This window comes from Parasteatoda tepidariorum, chromosome 5 (assembly GCF_043381705.1).
Source record: "Parasteatoda tepidariorum isolate YZ-2023 chromosome 5, CAS_Ptep_4.0, whole genome shotgun sequence".
Taxonomy (NCBI): Eukaryota; Metazoa; Arthropoda; class Arachnida; order Araneae; family Theridiidae; genus Parasteatoda; species Parasteatoda tepidariorum.
Window position 1 is genome coordinate 73,986,051 of NC_092208.1, and position 18,525 is coordinate 74,004,575.

Below are 18,525 nucleotides of genomic sequence, written 5' to 3' on the forward strand. Positions count from 1 at the left end.
TGATACGGATAGAATTGAGTTAGCTGCACAAAATTTGGATAAATACATATTATACAAGCCTTAACCTAAATTACAACACTTTATAGGAGGAAATTTTTATTCATATTAAATATTTACTTTAAACTGTAGATTAAAAAGAAAAACTGTAGATTCAATAAATAAAAGCAAACAAAAATTATATTCATATTTATTTCATAAAGTAAATGCAAAATACATTTTGATATTTGAAATAAATATATGTAAAGTAGATAATCCCATTCCAGAGAAAAACATTTTTCTCATTTGAGATTTATCAAAATCTGCACATTATACAATGAGCAACAAAAAAAAAGAACCACTCTAAATGACTTTTGATCTAACGATCAGATCTTCACGTTTTAGAAATCAATCTTAATGGCTCTAGGAGGTAACCTCGAATATGCTAATTAATTAGTGCAGACGTTATTATAAGTTACAATAAAAGCTTACTTTCTCTAAATAAACAAGCATTTTTTTGACGTATTTGGACTTTTGACCACTACTCGCAATCTGGGAAATATGGACCCAATAGTTTGGTCAGGAGTGCTGTCCCAATTTTGGACCACTTAATATTATTTTTACTTTTAGCGTATTTCACCATATTTCGAAAACTTATTAAGAAAATTGAAAACTTTTTCATCTCTTTTTTTGCACATAATTAATTAGAAAATTTGCTTGTCCAAAGATAATTCTTTGCAAAATATAGACTTCAGAAAACTTTTATTATTATATTTAAAATAATCAATAAATTTCTGAATTGTAAAATACACAGTTTTTTATGTAATTTTAAAAAATGTAATTTTACAAGACAAAATATGAAGAAAAAAAATTGTATTTTTAAAATAAAATTTCTCAGGAACTATTGGTGTAATTTTGCTCAAATTTTGTTACGTAAAATTTCATTCTTTATGTGTAAAAATGCTCATATGCTTAACAATACAAAGTTTTCCAACTATTACTAAATAAAATAATAAAAAACATACTTCCTAAAAATTATTTCTGCATGGAATTATCGTTGGATAAACAAATTTTATAATTGTGCAAACATTTTTAAATTTGTTTAAAAAGTTTTCGAGATATGGGGAAAGACACAAAAAGTAAAATTAACATTCAGGGGTTCAAACTTTTGACTGCTCTCCTGGACAAACTATTGGGACCATATTTTCCAGATTGAGGCTATCCCCTATATTTCGGGAGTGAGAAATCCAATTCCCTTGAAAAAAAGGTATGTTTATTCAGAGAAAATACGTTTTGTGTCTAATTTTGTAACTTAAACTATCGTCTGTACAAATTAATTTACATATTTGAGGCCATCTCTGAAACTATTAAGATTGAATCCTAAAACATGAAGATCTGATCATGCGATAAAAAGTTATTCAGGATGGTCTTTCTTTCAGCGCACTGTACAATAAATATAGATTCCAATTAATACATATGGAATTTCGAATTTCAACTCATGCAAATATACTACATTCATTCTACATGCTGTCAGGCTTCATAGACAAATCAATGATAACTAGAAAAGGAGTACAAAAAAAAGAAGAAAAAAAAACACCAAGTTTTACATCCAACACAATTTATTGTCGGTTAAAAGAAGAGTAATTAATTTAATTTCAAATCACATAACTGTGATTAAATAATTGATAATATTAAAACTTTTTTTAAATTTAAAATTTGACTAAAATATTTAGTTCTTCAAGAATTAAATATTTTGGCCAATTTTTTAAGTGTCAGTTGATATAAAGTTTCCATTATTTATACAGTTTATATTTTTGAAGATTTTAAATTAAATAAATTTCTCAAATTCTGATACTACATAATAATTTATTTCTCCCTTTTATCCCCAATTATTTTAAGTAAAATTCAACAGGTAGTAAAAATTTATTCAAACATTTAAAGCTCACAGAAAATAAAAATAAATATATTTAAAAAAAGGAAAACAGCATTTAAATTTAAAATAAATTCCTCCTTCAATCATTACAATACATTTATCTCTTTTTTTAGTAATACTAACTTCTTAAAGTTGAATACAATGCTTTAATANTAATTAATTAGTGCAGACGATATTATAAGTTACAAAATCATACTCAAAAACTTACTTTCTCTAAATAAACAAGCATTTTTTTGACGGATTTGGACTTATGACCACTACTTGCAGTCTGGGAAATATGAACTTAATAGTTTGGTCAGGAGAACTGTCCCAATGTTAGACCACTTAATTTTATTTTTACTTTTAGCGTAATTCACCATATTTCGAAAACTTTTTAAGAAAATTGAAAACTTTTTGCACATAATTAATTAGCAAATTCGTTTGTCCAAAGATAATTCCTTGCAAAATATAAACTTCATAAAATTTTTATTATTATATTGAAAATAGTCAATAAATTTCTGAATTGCAAAATACATAGTTTTTTATGTAATTTTAAAAAATGTAATTTTACAAGACAAAATATGAAAAAAATTGTGTTTTTAAAATTCAATTTCTCAGGAGCTATTGGTGTAATTTTGCTCAAATTTTGTTATGTAAAATTTCATTCTTTATGTGTAAAAATGCTCATATGCTTAACAATACTATTACTAAATAAAATAAAAAATATACTTCCTAAAAATTATTTCTGCATGGAATTATCTTTGGATAAACAAATTTCATAATTGTGTAAACATTTTTAAATTTGTTTAAAAAGTTTTCGAGATATGGGGAAGTACACAAAAAGTAAAATTAACATTCAGGGGTTCAAATTTTTGACCGCTCTCCTGGACAAACTATTGGGACCATATTTCCCAGATTGAGGCTTTCCCAGATTGTGAGAAATCCAAATCCCTCGAACCAAAAAAGGTATGTTTATTCACAGAAAATATGTTTTTGTGTCTAATTTTGTAACTTAAAATATCGACTGTACAAATTAATTTTCATATTTGAGGTCATCTCTGAAACTATTAAGATTGAATCCTAAAACATGAAGATCTGATCATTCGATAAAAAGTTATTCAGGATGGTCTTTCTTTTGGCGCACTGTACAATAAATATGGATTCCAATTAATACATATGGAATTTTGAATTTCAACTCATGCAAATATATTACATTCATTCTATATGCTGTCAGGCTTCATAGACAAATCAATGATAACTCGAAAAGGAGTACAAAAAAACATCTAACTTCTACATCCAACATGATTTATTGTCGGTTAAAAGAAGAGTAATTAATTTAATTTTAAATCATATAACTGTGATTAAATAATTGATAACAATAATATTAAAACTTTTTTTAAATTTAAAATTTGACTAAAATACTTAGTTCCTTAAGAATTAAATATTTTGGCCCATTTTTTTTTAAGTGTCAGTTGATATAATGCTTCCATTATTTACACAGTTCATATTTTTTAAGAATTTAAATTAAATAAATTTCTCAAATTCTGATACTACATAATAATTTATTTCTCCCTTTTATCCCCAATTATTTTAAGTAAAATTCAACTGGTAGTAAAAATTTATTAAAACACTTAAAGCTCACAGAAAATAAAAAAATATATATTTAAAAAAAAGGAAAATAGCATTTAAGTTTAAAATAAATTCCCCTTTCAATAATTACAATACATTTATTTCCTTTTTTAGTAATAACTTCTTAAAGTTGAATACAATGCTTTAATCAAACATAAGACAAAATTTTCAAGAATTGAATGTACATTATTAACATTAAATATATATTATCTCTTTTTTTAAAAAAAAAAATAATAATATCAACTCTGTATAAAAAAAAAAAAAAAACTGAGATGTGACAATGGTCACTTTCACTCCAAATGAAATATAGACTTTAATTTTTACAACAGACCTTTAAAAATTAATAATTTTTATTATCACAAGTACATATATCCATATTACTTCACAGCAAATCACTGTTCTGAATTTTAAGGCCATTCTCCACTGGTTACAAATTATATAGCCTAACAGTTAAAAAAATCCATATTTACTATTAAATGTTATAAATAAATCAAAGGAATAAACTTTTTTAAAAAAATCCAAACTGACTTCCAAATTAAAAATCCAAATTGACCAAAATGTTTGAATAAATTAATGAAATAAACTTTAAAAAAAAATCAAATTTACTTCGTTTCAAAATATTATAAAAAATTCAAAGAAATGTTGTTTCTAATCTCAGATGATTCAGCTCAGCTACACCATCAAAGAAATAAACATTTGTATAAAACTTCAAATTAGAACCACATACATACTTGTGGTTAGGTATTAAAACTCTTTTTTAAGCATGCTCCAAAATTGTTTTTCTAAATCCTTAATAAAAGCAATACTATCTATAATTAAATTTAGCACAGAAGACTGAATATAAAATAATTTCCAAAAACTGAACACTAAAATGATGTTATACTCAAATTCAAATATTTCAACAACCACAAAAATAAAAAAAAATTTTAAAAATCTTAATTAAATATTCATTCAGTGAAATTGAAAGCTTCATAAGTTTTGTGGTGGTGTTTTTTAAGTTTCTTTATCCAAGTTTTCTTGTCGGCAAGTTTTATGTGAGTGCTATCAACAACATGCATAGCCAAGTCATACAGACTCTGTTCAGTGAATTTTGCAGATGAGGCTGCCAGATCTTCTTCTGGAATTCTGTCACAAAACTTAAATCCTTAAAAAAAATAATAATAAAAAAAAATGAATATAAAATATCCACATTTAAATTTTAAGATAGTTTTAGTTTTTACTAAACAATTTCGCATTGTATTTTCATTACTATTATTTTTAAAAGGAAAATTATTTAAATAAAGAATTATCTATAAACAATGATCTTTCCTAATAAAGCATAAAACTAAATGAGGTTATAACATTTCAATTTATGCTCATGGACAAGCAAGTAACATGATTCAATTGCAAATAAATAAGAAAATCAAAAAGTTACGATCATGATTAGTATGAAATTAATTAGAGTGCAGAATCTGAAATTAATAAAAGGACACTATTCATTAATTTAAACTGCTATTATTTTCTCCTGGTATTATTACATTTTTTATTTCATTTAATGGAGAATATTAAAAGCTCAATTAGAAGTAATTGTTGTTTAAATTTGGACTATTATATGATGTGTAAATACATTTCATATTAACTGATTTCAATAACAAATGATAAACAATCATTAATGAATTTTGATACTTGTAATAATCTAATAATAAATAATTTTTATTACAGTTGATATAAACATTACCTTGTCAACAGTAAGGTTTGAAAAGAACTTCTTTTCTTCTGGAGTAATTGAAAAATAATTAAATTATAAAATGGACTTTTATTAGAATAAAAGCTGTATTTTACCTTCAAATTTACTAAGTTTGCAAAGCTGATAGTAATATTTTTAAATATTATTTTTTTAAGAAAAATGATTTAGGACCACATATGGTTCTCGATAAAATCACAAACTAAACCTTAAGGGGTAAGCACTTAATCACTTGTGTATAATAGAACAAAAGAATATTTCTATGGCGTACATTTTAAGGGACTAATTTCATCTTTAGGAGAAACAAACACAATTGCAAAGCAATCATGGGGTTCAGTAAGCAACAGAAAAATGTACTGTAGCAGCCCTGTCACTAGTGTTAACATGATAAATAAATAAAATAACATACACAAATATTAGACTTCCAAGATTTTTTTATGAATTTGATGGAAGCAAGAAACATTTACCATATATATCAGCGTATAAGTCGATTTTTTTTTCCACTTAGGGTATAAGTCGACCGACCACCAAAATTTTACTAAAGACCAGGGGTGAAATAAAGTCAGACATTCGTTGATTGTGAAATATCGATACCTTATAAACAATGAGATTGATATGAATAACTCTGTATCAATTTTCCCCTTTCAAAAACTATTTTTAATGTGTTATAAATACAATTAATTCAACAATTTCTTTCATAATATTTTTTTACAAATAAAGTATTTTTAAACACTTTAAAATACATACAGAAAAAAAAACTTAGAATAAGAAAAGTTATGATAATTAATTGAAGAGCTTTTCGAAATATATAAAACAATGAAAACTTTTTAAAGATATAAAAGCTGCAAATTTAAAGATTCCAGAAAATCATCTGTGTCAGATTCATTAATGTTATGCATCTTTATTTGAAGACAAATGTATATATCAAGACACTGATAATTTTTTTATGTTTTTAAATTTCATAAGTTTTTATATTTCGTTTCTTTAGAGGTCGACTTAGACACCCAACATACCTGAAATTTTCGATTTCGAAATCAAAAATAGGGGGTCGCCTTACACACGATATACAGTTATTAAACATAATATGGGATCATTGAATTATTATGGTTCAATTCAAGAAGTAAATACAAATTTGGAATTTGCTGTATGAGACAATTAGAAATATAGTTTCTGCATAAGATCTATTTAAAATATATTCTTTAGGAAAAAAATGAGTAAAAGAAAAATATTTAGTGAATTAATTGCAATTGGCAAACCAACAAAATTTAAAATTAAAATTTATGTATTTATATAAATACTTAACATTCTCTTGTAGAACAATGCAATTTAAATCAAAACAAATTAAGTAAAAAATTTGTTGCAAGCATAGCAATTAGGCAAACTAGCGAACATGCTAAATGAAATTCCATATTTTTTTTAACCATTAAAACTTTTCTCATTAAAGTGAAATTAATACAAAATCAAATTAATCAATAAATAATTTAAATATTAAATCAATAAATTAATTAATCAAGATAAGACTAATTTACTCAAGAAATATTTAGTAAGACATTCCAGAGCGTACATAAAGTTGAAATACATACCAGATTTTTGTATAGCTTGCAAATTTACTGACACTCGAGAAACCACATTAGCTTTCAACAATAAGAAGTCAAAAAGTATTTTCTGTGTCTCGTCTGACACTAATGGATGTTTAAAAACTACCGAAAGAAAATCTCTCAAAACTGCTTCATAATTTGTTACCTAGAATAAGCAGATAAGTAACATAAAAAAATATATAAAATTGCAAACTTACTGACACTTGAGAAAATACATTAGCTTTAAACAATAGGAAATCACAAAATATTTTTGGTGTCTCATCTGAGACTAATGGATGTTTAAAAACTACAGAATGAAAACTGTCTCATAATTTGTAACCTAGAATAAGCAAGTAACATAAGAAAATAATAATATTGTATTGTTGTATTTGTTAGATTTAGCACTAAAAAATAGTCATTAAATCATTTTTTTTGTTGTTTTTTTTACTTTCCTTCTTGAGGGCTACTGCACAAAATATCTTTTAAAACATTATTATTATTTATTGACTCTATAGACAAAAAATGTATTGTTTTATTAAAAAAAATTTAAATATGAATTAGCCAAAACATTTTTATTGAAAATGTTTTTAGATGCATATGTTATTTTCATAAGCATAATAAGCTTACATAGCTAAAAATCAGTTCACTTGTTACAAAAACAACTTGTTGTAAAGCTTTTTAATTCATAGTTTTTACAGCTTTTTCTCCATTAAATGAAGTAGTTAAATAAAGTATAAATACCTCACAGAAATTTAGATTCATTAGCAATATAATAACTAAAAAATATTTTACTAAATTCATAGTCTTCATCCATACTTTAAAACAAAACATTTTTATACAAGGCCTTATTACTGCAAACCTCTTTAAAAATTACCTTAACAATTACCTTAATCATTGCTTACATTATTGATAAAAAAAAAACAATGAATTTTTTATGAAAACTCAAATGAAATGCATGATTTCAATGTTCTTAACTAAATCATCGACACTCAAGTTCTACAATGCTCTCTTGCACTCTCTAATTTAATGAAAACAAATTAATGTTCTTAACTAAGCAAATTTGAGGGCATTTAATATATTTTATCATTGTATTTCTACGTGTCTCATTATTTTTTTTAAAAACATTAAATAGTTTTACTTATGCATTTGTCCTATAATTGATACAAAAAATTAAATATCATAGAAAGTAACATTGTAAAACTTTATACTGGGTATGTTTCTTAAATATTGAAATATGCTTCTAAAGAAAGTAGGGCATGTCATCAGGATTAAGAATTGCATAGGAACCCGTTACCAAAAATCTCATCATATACCGCTAGTGGTGCTTCTCTATTATGAGCATATACAATATATTTTCGAAAGTTAGCTGAGAATTTTTACAAATACTTTTTAATAAATTATTTTTTGTTGTTGCATATGCAATGTAACATAAGCTTGCCTAAAAAATTTTTAATAACTTTACAACACTAATTCTATTATTTATTCTTATCATTGAAAATGCCTTTAAAAACATGCTAAATTACTTTCATTATTTCTTAAATTAATAATGAATGCAATGATTTTTAATAAACAGTTAAATTATTAAAATTATAATTTTAATGATCTGAATTAAATCATTGACGCTCAAGTTCTACAATTTTCTCTGGCTCTCGCTAATTAATTGAAAATAAATTAATGTTAACTAAGCGTATTTGAGGACATTTAATATCTTTTATCGTTGTATTTTCACATGGCTCATTATTTTATTTTATTTTAACATTAGATAATTTTACTTGTGCATATGTCCTGTGATTGATAAATAAAATAAATATCATAGAAAGTAACATTGCAAAACTTTACATACAGGGTATCTGCTACATTTTAGATTTTCAAATCCATGACTAATACCAATAGTTTTTCATGACTTACCGAAGTTACTATTTTCCTCTGTCAAAAACACAACAAAAATTTTAAAAAGCATTATAATAACATAAATTGAAATGATAGGTATAACCAAAACTGTTATACTCTGAAACAGAGTAAAGAAAGAGTTGAAGCAATAAAATAGCTAAAAAAAAATACAAAATCAAATAACTAAATACAGTCAGATATATGTAGTTATTTAAACCTGTTTTATTTCTTCTTAAAAGTAAGTGTAATATAAAAAGCCTTAACTAGAATTTTAAATTGATAAAATAAAAAAAAATTCTGAAATCATGGAAGTTTAAAAGATAATTCACTCTAGAAAGGATGTTCTTTCTTTCCTTTTTTGAAAGAACATCATAATTTTTAAAGAACAGGATTTTATATTTTAATAAAATATGACTATGAGTGGGGATTTTGTTACAAATTCAGATATTCAGAACACTGTAAAATTGGGACGGGGGGATTCCATTTTAAAATTAGATTTTTCAGCAACCTAAATCCATGACTTTCCATGATTTTTTTTAAAAATAGTTAAATTCATGACCTTTCATAACAAATTTTGCTCATTACCAAAATCCATGACTTTCCAGGTGCACAGATACTCTGTATATAGGGTGTTCAGCAAATATTTAAACAATATTTTAGGGAAGGTAAGAAATGCCATCAGGATTAAGAATTGCAGTTAGTGGATCTGATTATAAGCTGACCAACTTTGAAAAATACCAGAACATTAGCAATAATCAGTAAATATCACGGAACATACATACAAAACATAAAAATATATAAAATAATAATTGAAAACGGCATGCCTATATACAAAAATTGAAAAACAAACAATTTAAAAGTAATACTATTATTTTTAAATCTTCTAATTACGAATTCAGAAGGTCTTTACCAACAATGCAACCATTACTACAAGAGAAGGGGTACATTTCTATTTCCAAGAGTAGCATGCCTCTTCTTTTTAAAACAGCTTATAAGTTTCTATTGTCGGATGAATTTGCAATCAAAAAGCCTATCCTTTGGCTTATGCAGAGAAATATATGTTAATTTATGTGTCTTTGAATATGTACTTTTATTTATCTAAAATATTTTAGTTTCATGTTTTCTACTAATTATTGTCAAAAATTGCATTCATATAGGTTCAGTATTAGTTATATTACCGTAAGACTTCGGGGTCTAACGGGCCAAGCTAACCAAATCAATAATTTTAATACAATTTTGAACAATAATTATTAGAAAACATAAAATTAAGATAATTTAGATAAATAAAAATACCTGATCAAAGATAATTATTATAAAAAAGCATTACCTTCTTATCAATGCTGACAAAAATATCATTTACAACTAGATGCAAAAATCTAAGAAGATTCTGCAGCTGCTTTTGCCTTTTCCATGGAAGAATATAAACCAGGAGCTGCAATGCATATAAAGCTCTTGACCTAGAGTCATTCTTCAGCATATTAACAATAGGAATGCAGATAGAAAAATATTCCCCAGGAATTAGAGATTCAGCAGAACATGAAAATCTGTCAACAACAGATCGATAACAAAGTACTTTGCAGGCCTGCAGAGACCACAGACCTGCAATACCCGCAGGATGCAAGCCATCTAGGCAAGCAGAAGCAGTCTTCACCCATGGGATGTCAGCAACCGGACCTCTGAAATCAACTTTGGCAGGTTTAACTTTACGAGGAGTAAAATCATTCTCCAGCACAAAAGGCTGAGGCGCTTCTGGTAGCTCTGGTAAATCGTAAGGGACAGACAAAATGCTTTCTAACATGGGGACATCAATGAGTTGCAGTAAAAGAGTCAAAGCAGTTTCTCTCAGGTAATGGACATCTAAAAAGAAGGAGTGATTTAGATGTTTATCCGTGAGCAAACATATTAAAAGTATAAAATAATACATACAACTTTAATAAAATCATAACTTTAATAACATATTTAAGTTCTTATTTTTTCAGTTTTAGCTTTAAAGTTTTTGATAAATTTCTTACTTAACACAGTTGCTGTTTGTAATGCTTAAAGTTTATACAAAGTACACTCCTTGTGTGTAAAACATAATTAAAAGCTTTGCCTATAGAAAATAGTAGAGTCCAACTGGTAGAAACATGATAAAAATAGTTTATTTCCCCTTGTATTCTTTGTTTCATTTGGGTTCGCATTTTTCTTGATTCACTGATGGTTGTGATTTAAATTTTGATGGTGCAGTGTTTTCATTACAGTGCGAGAACGCGAGAATCTCGCATATTTTTTTCTTTTCTTGCAATAAAAAATTATAAACGCGAGAAGTTCGCGCACTCTATTAATCAATTTCAAAATGCGCGAATTTTGGAAAAAATTTCGTCTTTAACCATTTTGAATAAAATCCGTTTCACTTTTCTTCCTTGATCTTTCATTATTTTGAACATTGGTCCTTGTTATATAGCTTCCCTATTTACCAGTATTGATCAGAACCAGTGCGAACAGCAGAATCCCCCCTCCCCCGAACCCTTTTCAGAACACATTTCTCTGCAGTCACGTTTTCACCGTAGGTAAGGTTTATTCATGTAAGATGTTTACATTTTTTGTGCATGAATGTAAGATGGACAAATACCTTGTTAAGGCGGCATCTTTTACTCCGTAGCGGACAAATGAAAATTAAACAAATGTCGGGTGAAACGGTCAAAACGAAACAAATACGGATATTTTTCAGTCAAATAAATATAATAGCTGATGAAAAAGGAGATATAGAACATTTTCCAAATGATGATGCAGCAAAAATATTCAATTAGAAGATGTTAAAAATGTATTATAATTAAAGAAATAATTTTTTTCCAAGTCTACTCGTGTTTTTTTAACTTTTAGAAATCTCACTTAACTCTTTGAAATCTCACCCTGTTTTTGAGAAAGGGTGAGAAATTCTCTCCCATTTTTTTCTGTAATGAAAACACTGGTGGAAATTTAAATTTTTGTTTCATAATTTCACTAGCATTCTATCCATTTACACATAGTTATCCATTTTTCGTTTGGGATGAAAAATAAGCAGCACTGAACAACAGCACTGCACAAAACTTTAAGACAAATAAAAAAGCTAAAATAACTCCAATGCTTATTATTTATTTCCTATTATTATCCGTAACCCTTCTGAGCGGCATTACGTTATAAGATAAAGCAAAACACGCATTCAGTAGTTCATCCCATCAACAAAAAAAAGAAAAGATTAACTGTATTCAGTATCATTTGGCATAATGCCTGGAGGTAACTCATGATATTTAAAATTCAAAATCAAAGTTTCATCCAATCCCAAGTTTCTCCTGTACTTTTATCTTCAATAGGACCGTAAAAAAATTATCAGAAAAATGTACAATCTTGGTGCAGCTATAATCGGCACCAAATTTAGTTATAAAATTTTTTGTAACTATATAAAGCTATGTTTGGTATTTATTAAAATTACATCCATTACTAAAATTAAGTGTCAGTAGTGTCAATAATAGTATGCCAACTTTTTGCACTTCCCAGTAACGAACAAGTATATTTTCACAATTAATTCTTATTTTAAAGCTAACTTTTTTATACAATTTCTCTATAACTGAAAAAGTGAGCAAAAATTCTTACCTTCTTGGTCTGAGCCGGAACATCTTGAATTTCTTTTTGACAAACGCACAGGGCTAGGTTTGGTGTCCCTCACTTTTAAAAGCGGTGTCCTTAAACGGATTGAATGTCTTTTGGCAGATCTTATGAAATTTGGAGTCAAAGAGCTTGAGTTATGACCAAAAGAAGAATTTCTAACATTTTCTTTATTCTCATCTGCTACAGGCGAGCTAAAAAAAATATTTTCACATTTCAGGTTCAAAAGTTATTTTTCTTCTATTCATTAATTTCTAAATTTTTTGCAATTATGACATTTAGTTACTTCATATATCATAAAATATCATTGACAATATAATTGTACTCATTAAGTGCAAAAATAACAATTTAATGAAGTAAAAGATATAAAGATAAGTGATAAATTTATCAAATATTAGAATTGAAAGAATAAAAGTAATTCTTAACACTATTATTTTCGAAACAAAGAACAATTTTAAATTATGCAGACAAAAGAGATAAAGTTTCAAACTTTTAGTACAAAAAATTACTTAGTTTCTGCTATAGCTGGTTTTTCAAAAAGTATTAATAAGAAAATCTTTATATTTGATATTCTTCTTAAGACTAAACTCAGATAAAATGGAAAAATCTTTAAAAATTAAAAAAAAATTATAATAAATTCTTACTTTACAAAACCAAGGTTTTCCACACCAGTATTTAAGTCTTTATGACTATCTTGAGTAATCTTATCATCGATAAATCTGTAGAATCGATGTGAACTATCTTCAAACTTCAAATTACCTTTAGGAGACACACACTCGAAAAATTTCTTATCCATTAAAACCTGGCATACCTTTTGCAGAGAGAAAAAAAAAAATTTGAAAAATCAAATTGGTTAAAATAAAATTATAATATGTTCTAGATAAAAGTTAATAATTTCACTAGAACTATAAATTATTATAAAATTTTAACTGTGACTGGTAATTTGACTGAAACAACAGAACAAAATCAACATAGTGTGTCTTTAGAAAGAACTCCCCTCAACACAAAGTCTAAGGCTATCTGCTTCAATGGTAACAAGAAATAATGAATAATGCAAAGAAGAAAGAAAGGAGCTTCTCTCTCCCCTGATTACCTTTCTATCACTGTCATGAGCCAAAACATGTCTTAAATATTGGCCTATACTTGAATAGTTAAACCTTCTTATAACCATACTGACTGCCACTGCTCCAGGCAAATAGTGAGGAGAGTTCTTTCCATAGACAGACTGTGGGCACAAATCGTTTCCTTTTGCTGGATACCAGAAAATTTAACAACGGTGAACTCTTAGTTGCAGATTTCCCTTCATTAGATTCTGTAATTGATAAGGTGACAAAGTAAAACTGCCTGAAAGTAGTAAATAGTTGTTTGATCAAGTGTAGCTACGAAGTTTATCCATCATGTTTGCCTCTCACAATTATTTTAATTTTAATTCTTATGCATCACTTCCTTGTCATCAAAACTTGGTGATCATCTTTGCATATGGTGCAGTACATTTTTTTGGCAGGTGCCAAACCATTGGAAAAGTGTCATACTCATACAAAATTGAAATTTGATAATGTCAGAACTACTTCATTCAGATAAGGCTTAAAATTATTAATATAACAGCAATAATTGAAACATGAGAGATTTTGAAATATATTTTAAGTGTTATGATATTATCTAAATGATCATCACAGGCTGGCAAGAAAAACACCGTAAAAATTGAAGAAATTTATATATTCTCTTAATTTCTATATTTAGCAGCAACTTTCAAAAAGTCAAATATTATAATTCATTATAACTAATTTCACTTGCTATTGCTTACCATTCCTTTAGGCAGCTATATTTTAAGAGTATTTAAAATATGTATTAGCGTACTTACACAAATCCACATTTAAATTACAAATATTTTTTTTATTTCTTTAATTATAAAGTGCAACACCCTTTTACACAGAATATTCATATATATATTGAAAAAAAATTCTTTTATATTAAATGAAGGTAACTCAATCAATGAATTCAGTTTAATAATGAAAAGACTTTTCAACATGTTACCTTTTTTTTGGCGTAATATAAAGTTCGAGTTTAGTCCTTCCATTTCCTCTTGCTTTTTACATATTTTGTTAACTAGAGTTTTAATTTTTATATAAAGCTTACAATTTTGTTTTAAGCATGATTTGGTAAAAGAAAAGGGAATATTTCCATATCATGATCTGCCACGCTAACTAGAGGTTTACCAGAGGGTGGCTATGAGTTACAACCCCTGAGTAGGTCCTTTCTGTGACATTTTTCTTAGTTTCTCGTTGGCTTTTACCCGAAAGTTGCTAAGACTTAGCCTTTCTTCTGCCCCCCAAAAAAATTATATGAAAAATAAAATGTAGAAAGACCTTGAACTTAAACCTCCTCATTTCAGAATTTTAAGTTTGGTGTTTTACTAAGTTTATCGAAATTTGTTGGAAAAACTGCCCGTTTTTTCAGTTATGTAGTTACAGTTACTTTAATTTACTTTGAACATTCAATGAGTGTATTTTACACCTGATCTACAACTCGTACACCCAACTATAATTCATCAAACATTGAATAAATAAAAAAAACTTAAGAATAACTAAACAATTACTATCAATAAGACAGCAAATTTCAGTGTAAACGTTTCTGAAACATGATGTCATAACAAAGACTAAATATTAGTTTCATTTCAAGTCGTATTTTTAACACATAGGGTGACCTGGGGTAATTATTGATCAAAAAATGCAAACATCTATTTTGTGAAAAAACTATTCAAGATAGTATTTTAATATTTACTGGAAGTTTGAAGCTATATGAGATGATTCCTATTCTACCTTCTTTTGTTTGAAAATCTAATTAGAATTTAAAAGATCTTAAATTTTTAGTGATCAGGAATTGCCCCTTCTCTTGATCATTTCCGGGGTAATTCTTGATCATTTCTGGGGTAATTACTGATCACCAGTTTTTACAGTAAATGGGCTGTTTAAAAATAATTATACAATGGTAATTAACAAATAAGACATTAAGATCAAACAAATAAACCAAAAATATATGTTTAAACTGCTAATAAAACGTTTTATTTAAAAGCAGGAATAAAGATTAACTCTTCAGCTCTGGCAGCAGCTCTCACACTGAAATTTTCATTTTCAATCATTAAAAGAAATTCACTATTTTTGCCTAGAAGCTTAGTATCCTTTTTAGGCTTATAATTTCTCACCATATTTATATTAGGTTAATTTATCAACTTAAAAATTATTCTAGCAACGTACACACATAAAATTAAGATAGAAGCAAGGTAAGACAAGCTAGAAATAGTGCATATCAGAGCACATTGGTCTTGTATACAGTTAAAAACAAATTTTGTGATTATAGTTAAAATATATTTTATAATTGTTCCACTTAATAAATATATGAACTGTTATTCTAGAAAAGAAAATGAACTATTTATTAGCTATTTTTTAAACTATTTATAAGAAGAAATGACAATGATCAGGAATTACCCCATCTGTAGGGGGCAACATTTGATATAGTTTCCTATAATTAATTATAACAGTGTTTTCATCATAGAAAAAAAATGGGTGAGAATTTCTCACCCTTTCTCAAAAACAGGGTGAGATTTCAAAAACTTAAGTGAGATTTCTAAAAACTAAAAAAACACAAACTCTAGGAAAAAAAATTTTTTTAATTATAATACATTTCTAACGTCTTCTATTTTTTAAAGCATTGAATATTTTTGGTGCATCATCATAGAAGATTTTGCCTTTAACACATAAAAAATTTGAACGTCTTACATGAAGAAACCTAACCTACAGTAAACACGTGGTTGCAGAGAAATGTGTTCTGAAAGGGGTTCTGTGGTTGTGTTCTGTTGTTCGAAAAGGTTTTTAACAATACTGGTAAATAGGGAAGCTAGATAACGGGGCAGATGTTGAAAATAATGAAAGATACAGGCAGAAAAGTGAAACGATGTTATTCTAAATGGCGTAATTCTAAGCTTTGTTCGAAAATGCGAGAAATTCGCGATTTTTGAAATTGATTTATAGAATGCGCAAATTTCTCGCGGTAATAATTTTTTAATGCGAGAAAAGAAAAAAATATGCGAGATTCTCCCGTTCTCGCTCTGTAGTGAAAACACTGTATAATGTTTACAGTAGATGTGAAACAATTAAACAAAAGCTTACACTATTTTTATATCAAAGAAAAAGAAAGTAACTCAAAATATTTATTATTAAGAGAAGGAGGGGGATCTTTGCAGAAATGTGCATACTTTGAAACCCATCTTTGAAATGGAAAATACAGAGAGCAGTTTAAAAGATACTTATTTTGTTAGATTAAACAAAAAACTATTATTAACTAAATGTAGTTATACTTTAGTAAAGTGTACAAGCATTCTTGTCCATGTCTCAAATTAAAAAAAAAATCATTTTTTTAAAATAAAACTTAGGTGATCATTATTTACCCCAGAAACAGAGTGATCGTGAATTACCCCGGGTCACCCTACATAGTAGGATATCTATTTTTAAAAATAAACTTCAAATCTTACTTTAACAGCATTTGGTCTTTCAATTCGATTTACATCCAGCTCCTCAGTACATTCCTTAAGAAAGAGAATAACGACATTGACTAAATCTTCACCATTGAAAACTTCATCATAATTCTTCAAAAAGTGTCTCTGACGGCAAACTCGCACTTTAGTTATTGCTTCTTTGGAGAGCTTTTGCCACAGACGAGTAGCCCAAAATGGATCTTCAAACAAAATCAATAATTAATACTAATAAAAGAATGTTTTCTTTTCTTCAAAAAAAATTAGCATAAATTTTTTTTCCGAGGGGATTTATGTTATTTACAAATTAAAAAAATTAATGACATTGATTGACATAAATAAAACCGTTACTTAAAAAGAACAATTGATCAAACTCAAGGGTAATTTAGAATTAAAAATCTTAAAATAGCTTACTTGTCTAGAATACAAAATTATCTCTTAATATCATACCTAATCGGCGAACACTTGGTTGAATAGTTGTTAGCGATTCAAAACTTCCGCCGTTTTCCTCTGCATCCATTTTTGAAATTTAATTTATTTATTTTGTTTTTTTCCATGACTAAATTTTATGCTGCCCATTTCTGTGCGTGCTAAATCCCATTTGCTAATTAACCTTGATGTAGATTTAAGGGTTTCATACACCTTTTATTAGCGAAGTAAGAATGAGGGAATCTAAATAATAAATAAAATTTTCCTCGGCAAATCTTTTTTTTCTGTGATCAGAAATGCGATAATCGCATGCTTTCTTAAGAACCATTCTCACTGCATTCAGTCAACGCGCGCGCGATCAAAATTTTATACATGAAGATACGGTCGCGCATGCGCGAATCGAATCGCATGCAGTGAGGGTATCTCCTTATTACCCACTTCCCGCCGCACACTGATCGTAAAAATGCGATTCCCAGTAGAACATCGAAGTTAAGCATCACTGGCTGTGGTCAGTAAAAGGGTGGGTGACTACTTTAATCAGCCTGCGTATTGACTGATGGTGCGAGGCATCGATCCTATTTAAACTGTTCTACCATAAAGTGCTCGACTTCACGTGCAGGTGGTCGGAATACGAAAGTAGAGGAGCCATCCCTCCTGCAGATAATCAAAATTGTGATGGCATGTCTTCGAATCATCATCAGGGATGTTTCCCAGACCATCGCCTATAGCCCATTGCGCAGTTCTAGTGCGACGTAAATAAAGTATCTACCTACCTCATAACCTACACTCGCGTTTAATGGTTTCGCCCTTAGATAAATAATTGGGGGATTCAATTAAAGTAATGCAACAGCGACATATTAACATGTATTTTCATTTTTTTATATTAGAAGTTATTGAATCATTAAAAAAAAATTTAATTTTAATTGAGTTGTCTATGTTACACAGTTAAACGCAAACGGTGATCAAACAGTACTATCACGAATCAAAATTTACTTTTCTATATCTAAATTGTAGTAGAGCAGCACTTGTTCTCAGAATAGGTAAGGATTGTCTTCAAATCATTACTAAGCATGAAAACCTGAACGTTGTCAATAGAATAGCGTATTGTGGCGTTAACAATAAAATTATTTTTTACATCAAATTAATAAAATATTATATTAAAATTTTTAAAAAAAATACATTACATAGAGACTATTAATAGTAGGTAGTCACTCTAAATTTACTGAATTACGAAGGA

General features: G+C 27.6%; 1 protein-coding gene across 2 annotated transcripts; it reads right to left on the bottom strand.

Annotated features, from left to right (window-relative positions):
* Positions 1 to 171: 171 nt before the first annotated feature.
* On the bottom strand, positions 172 to 17,615 carry LOC107454479 (DEP domain-containing protein 7). 2 transcript variants are annotated; one of them, XM_016071686.3, is made up of 8 exons: positions 17,310 to 17,615; positions 16,860 to 17,062; positions 12,976 to 13,142; positions 12,320 to 12,525; positions 10,035 to 10,564; positions 6,824 to 6,983; positions 3,614 to 4,661; positions 172 to 2,012 (listed from the first exon to the last, which is right to left on the bottom strand). In XM_016071686.3, exons 1-7 carry the CDS (start codon positions 17,377 to 17,379, stop codon positions 4,465 to 4,467), a joined length of 1,533 nt encoding a protein of 510 aa, XP_015927172.2. In that variant the 5' UTR covers positions 17,380 to 17,615; the 3' UTR covers positions 172 to 2,012; positions 3,614 to 4,464. The 2 variants fall into 2 exon arrangements, with proteins under 2 accessions (XP_015927172.2, XP_071036700.1); XM_071180599.1 differs by lacking the exon at positions 172 to 2,012 and having other exon boundaries at positions 3,777 to 4,661; positions 17,274 to 17,404.
* Between the last annotated feature and the right edge of the window lie 910 nt (positions 17,616 to 18,525).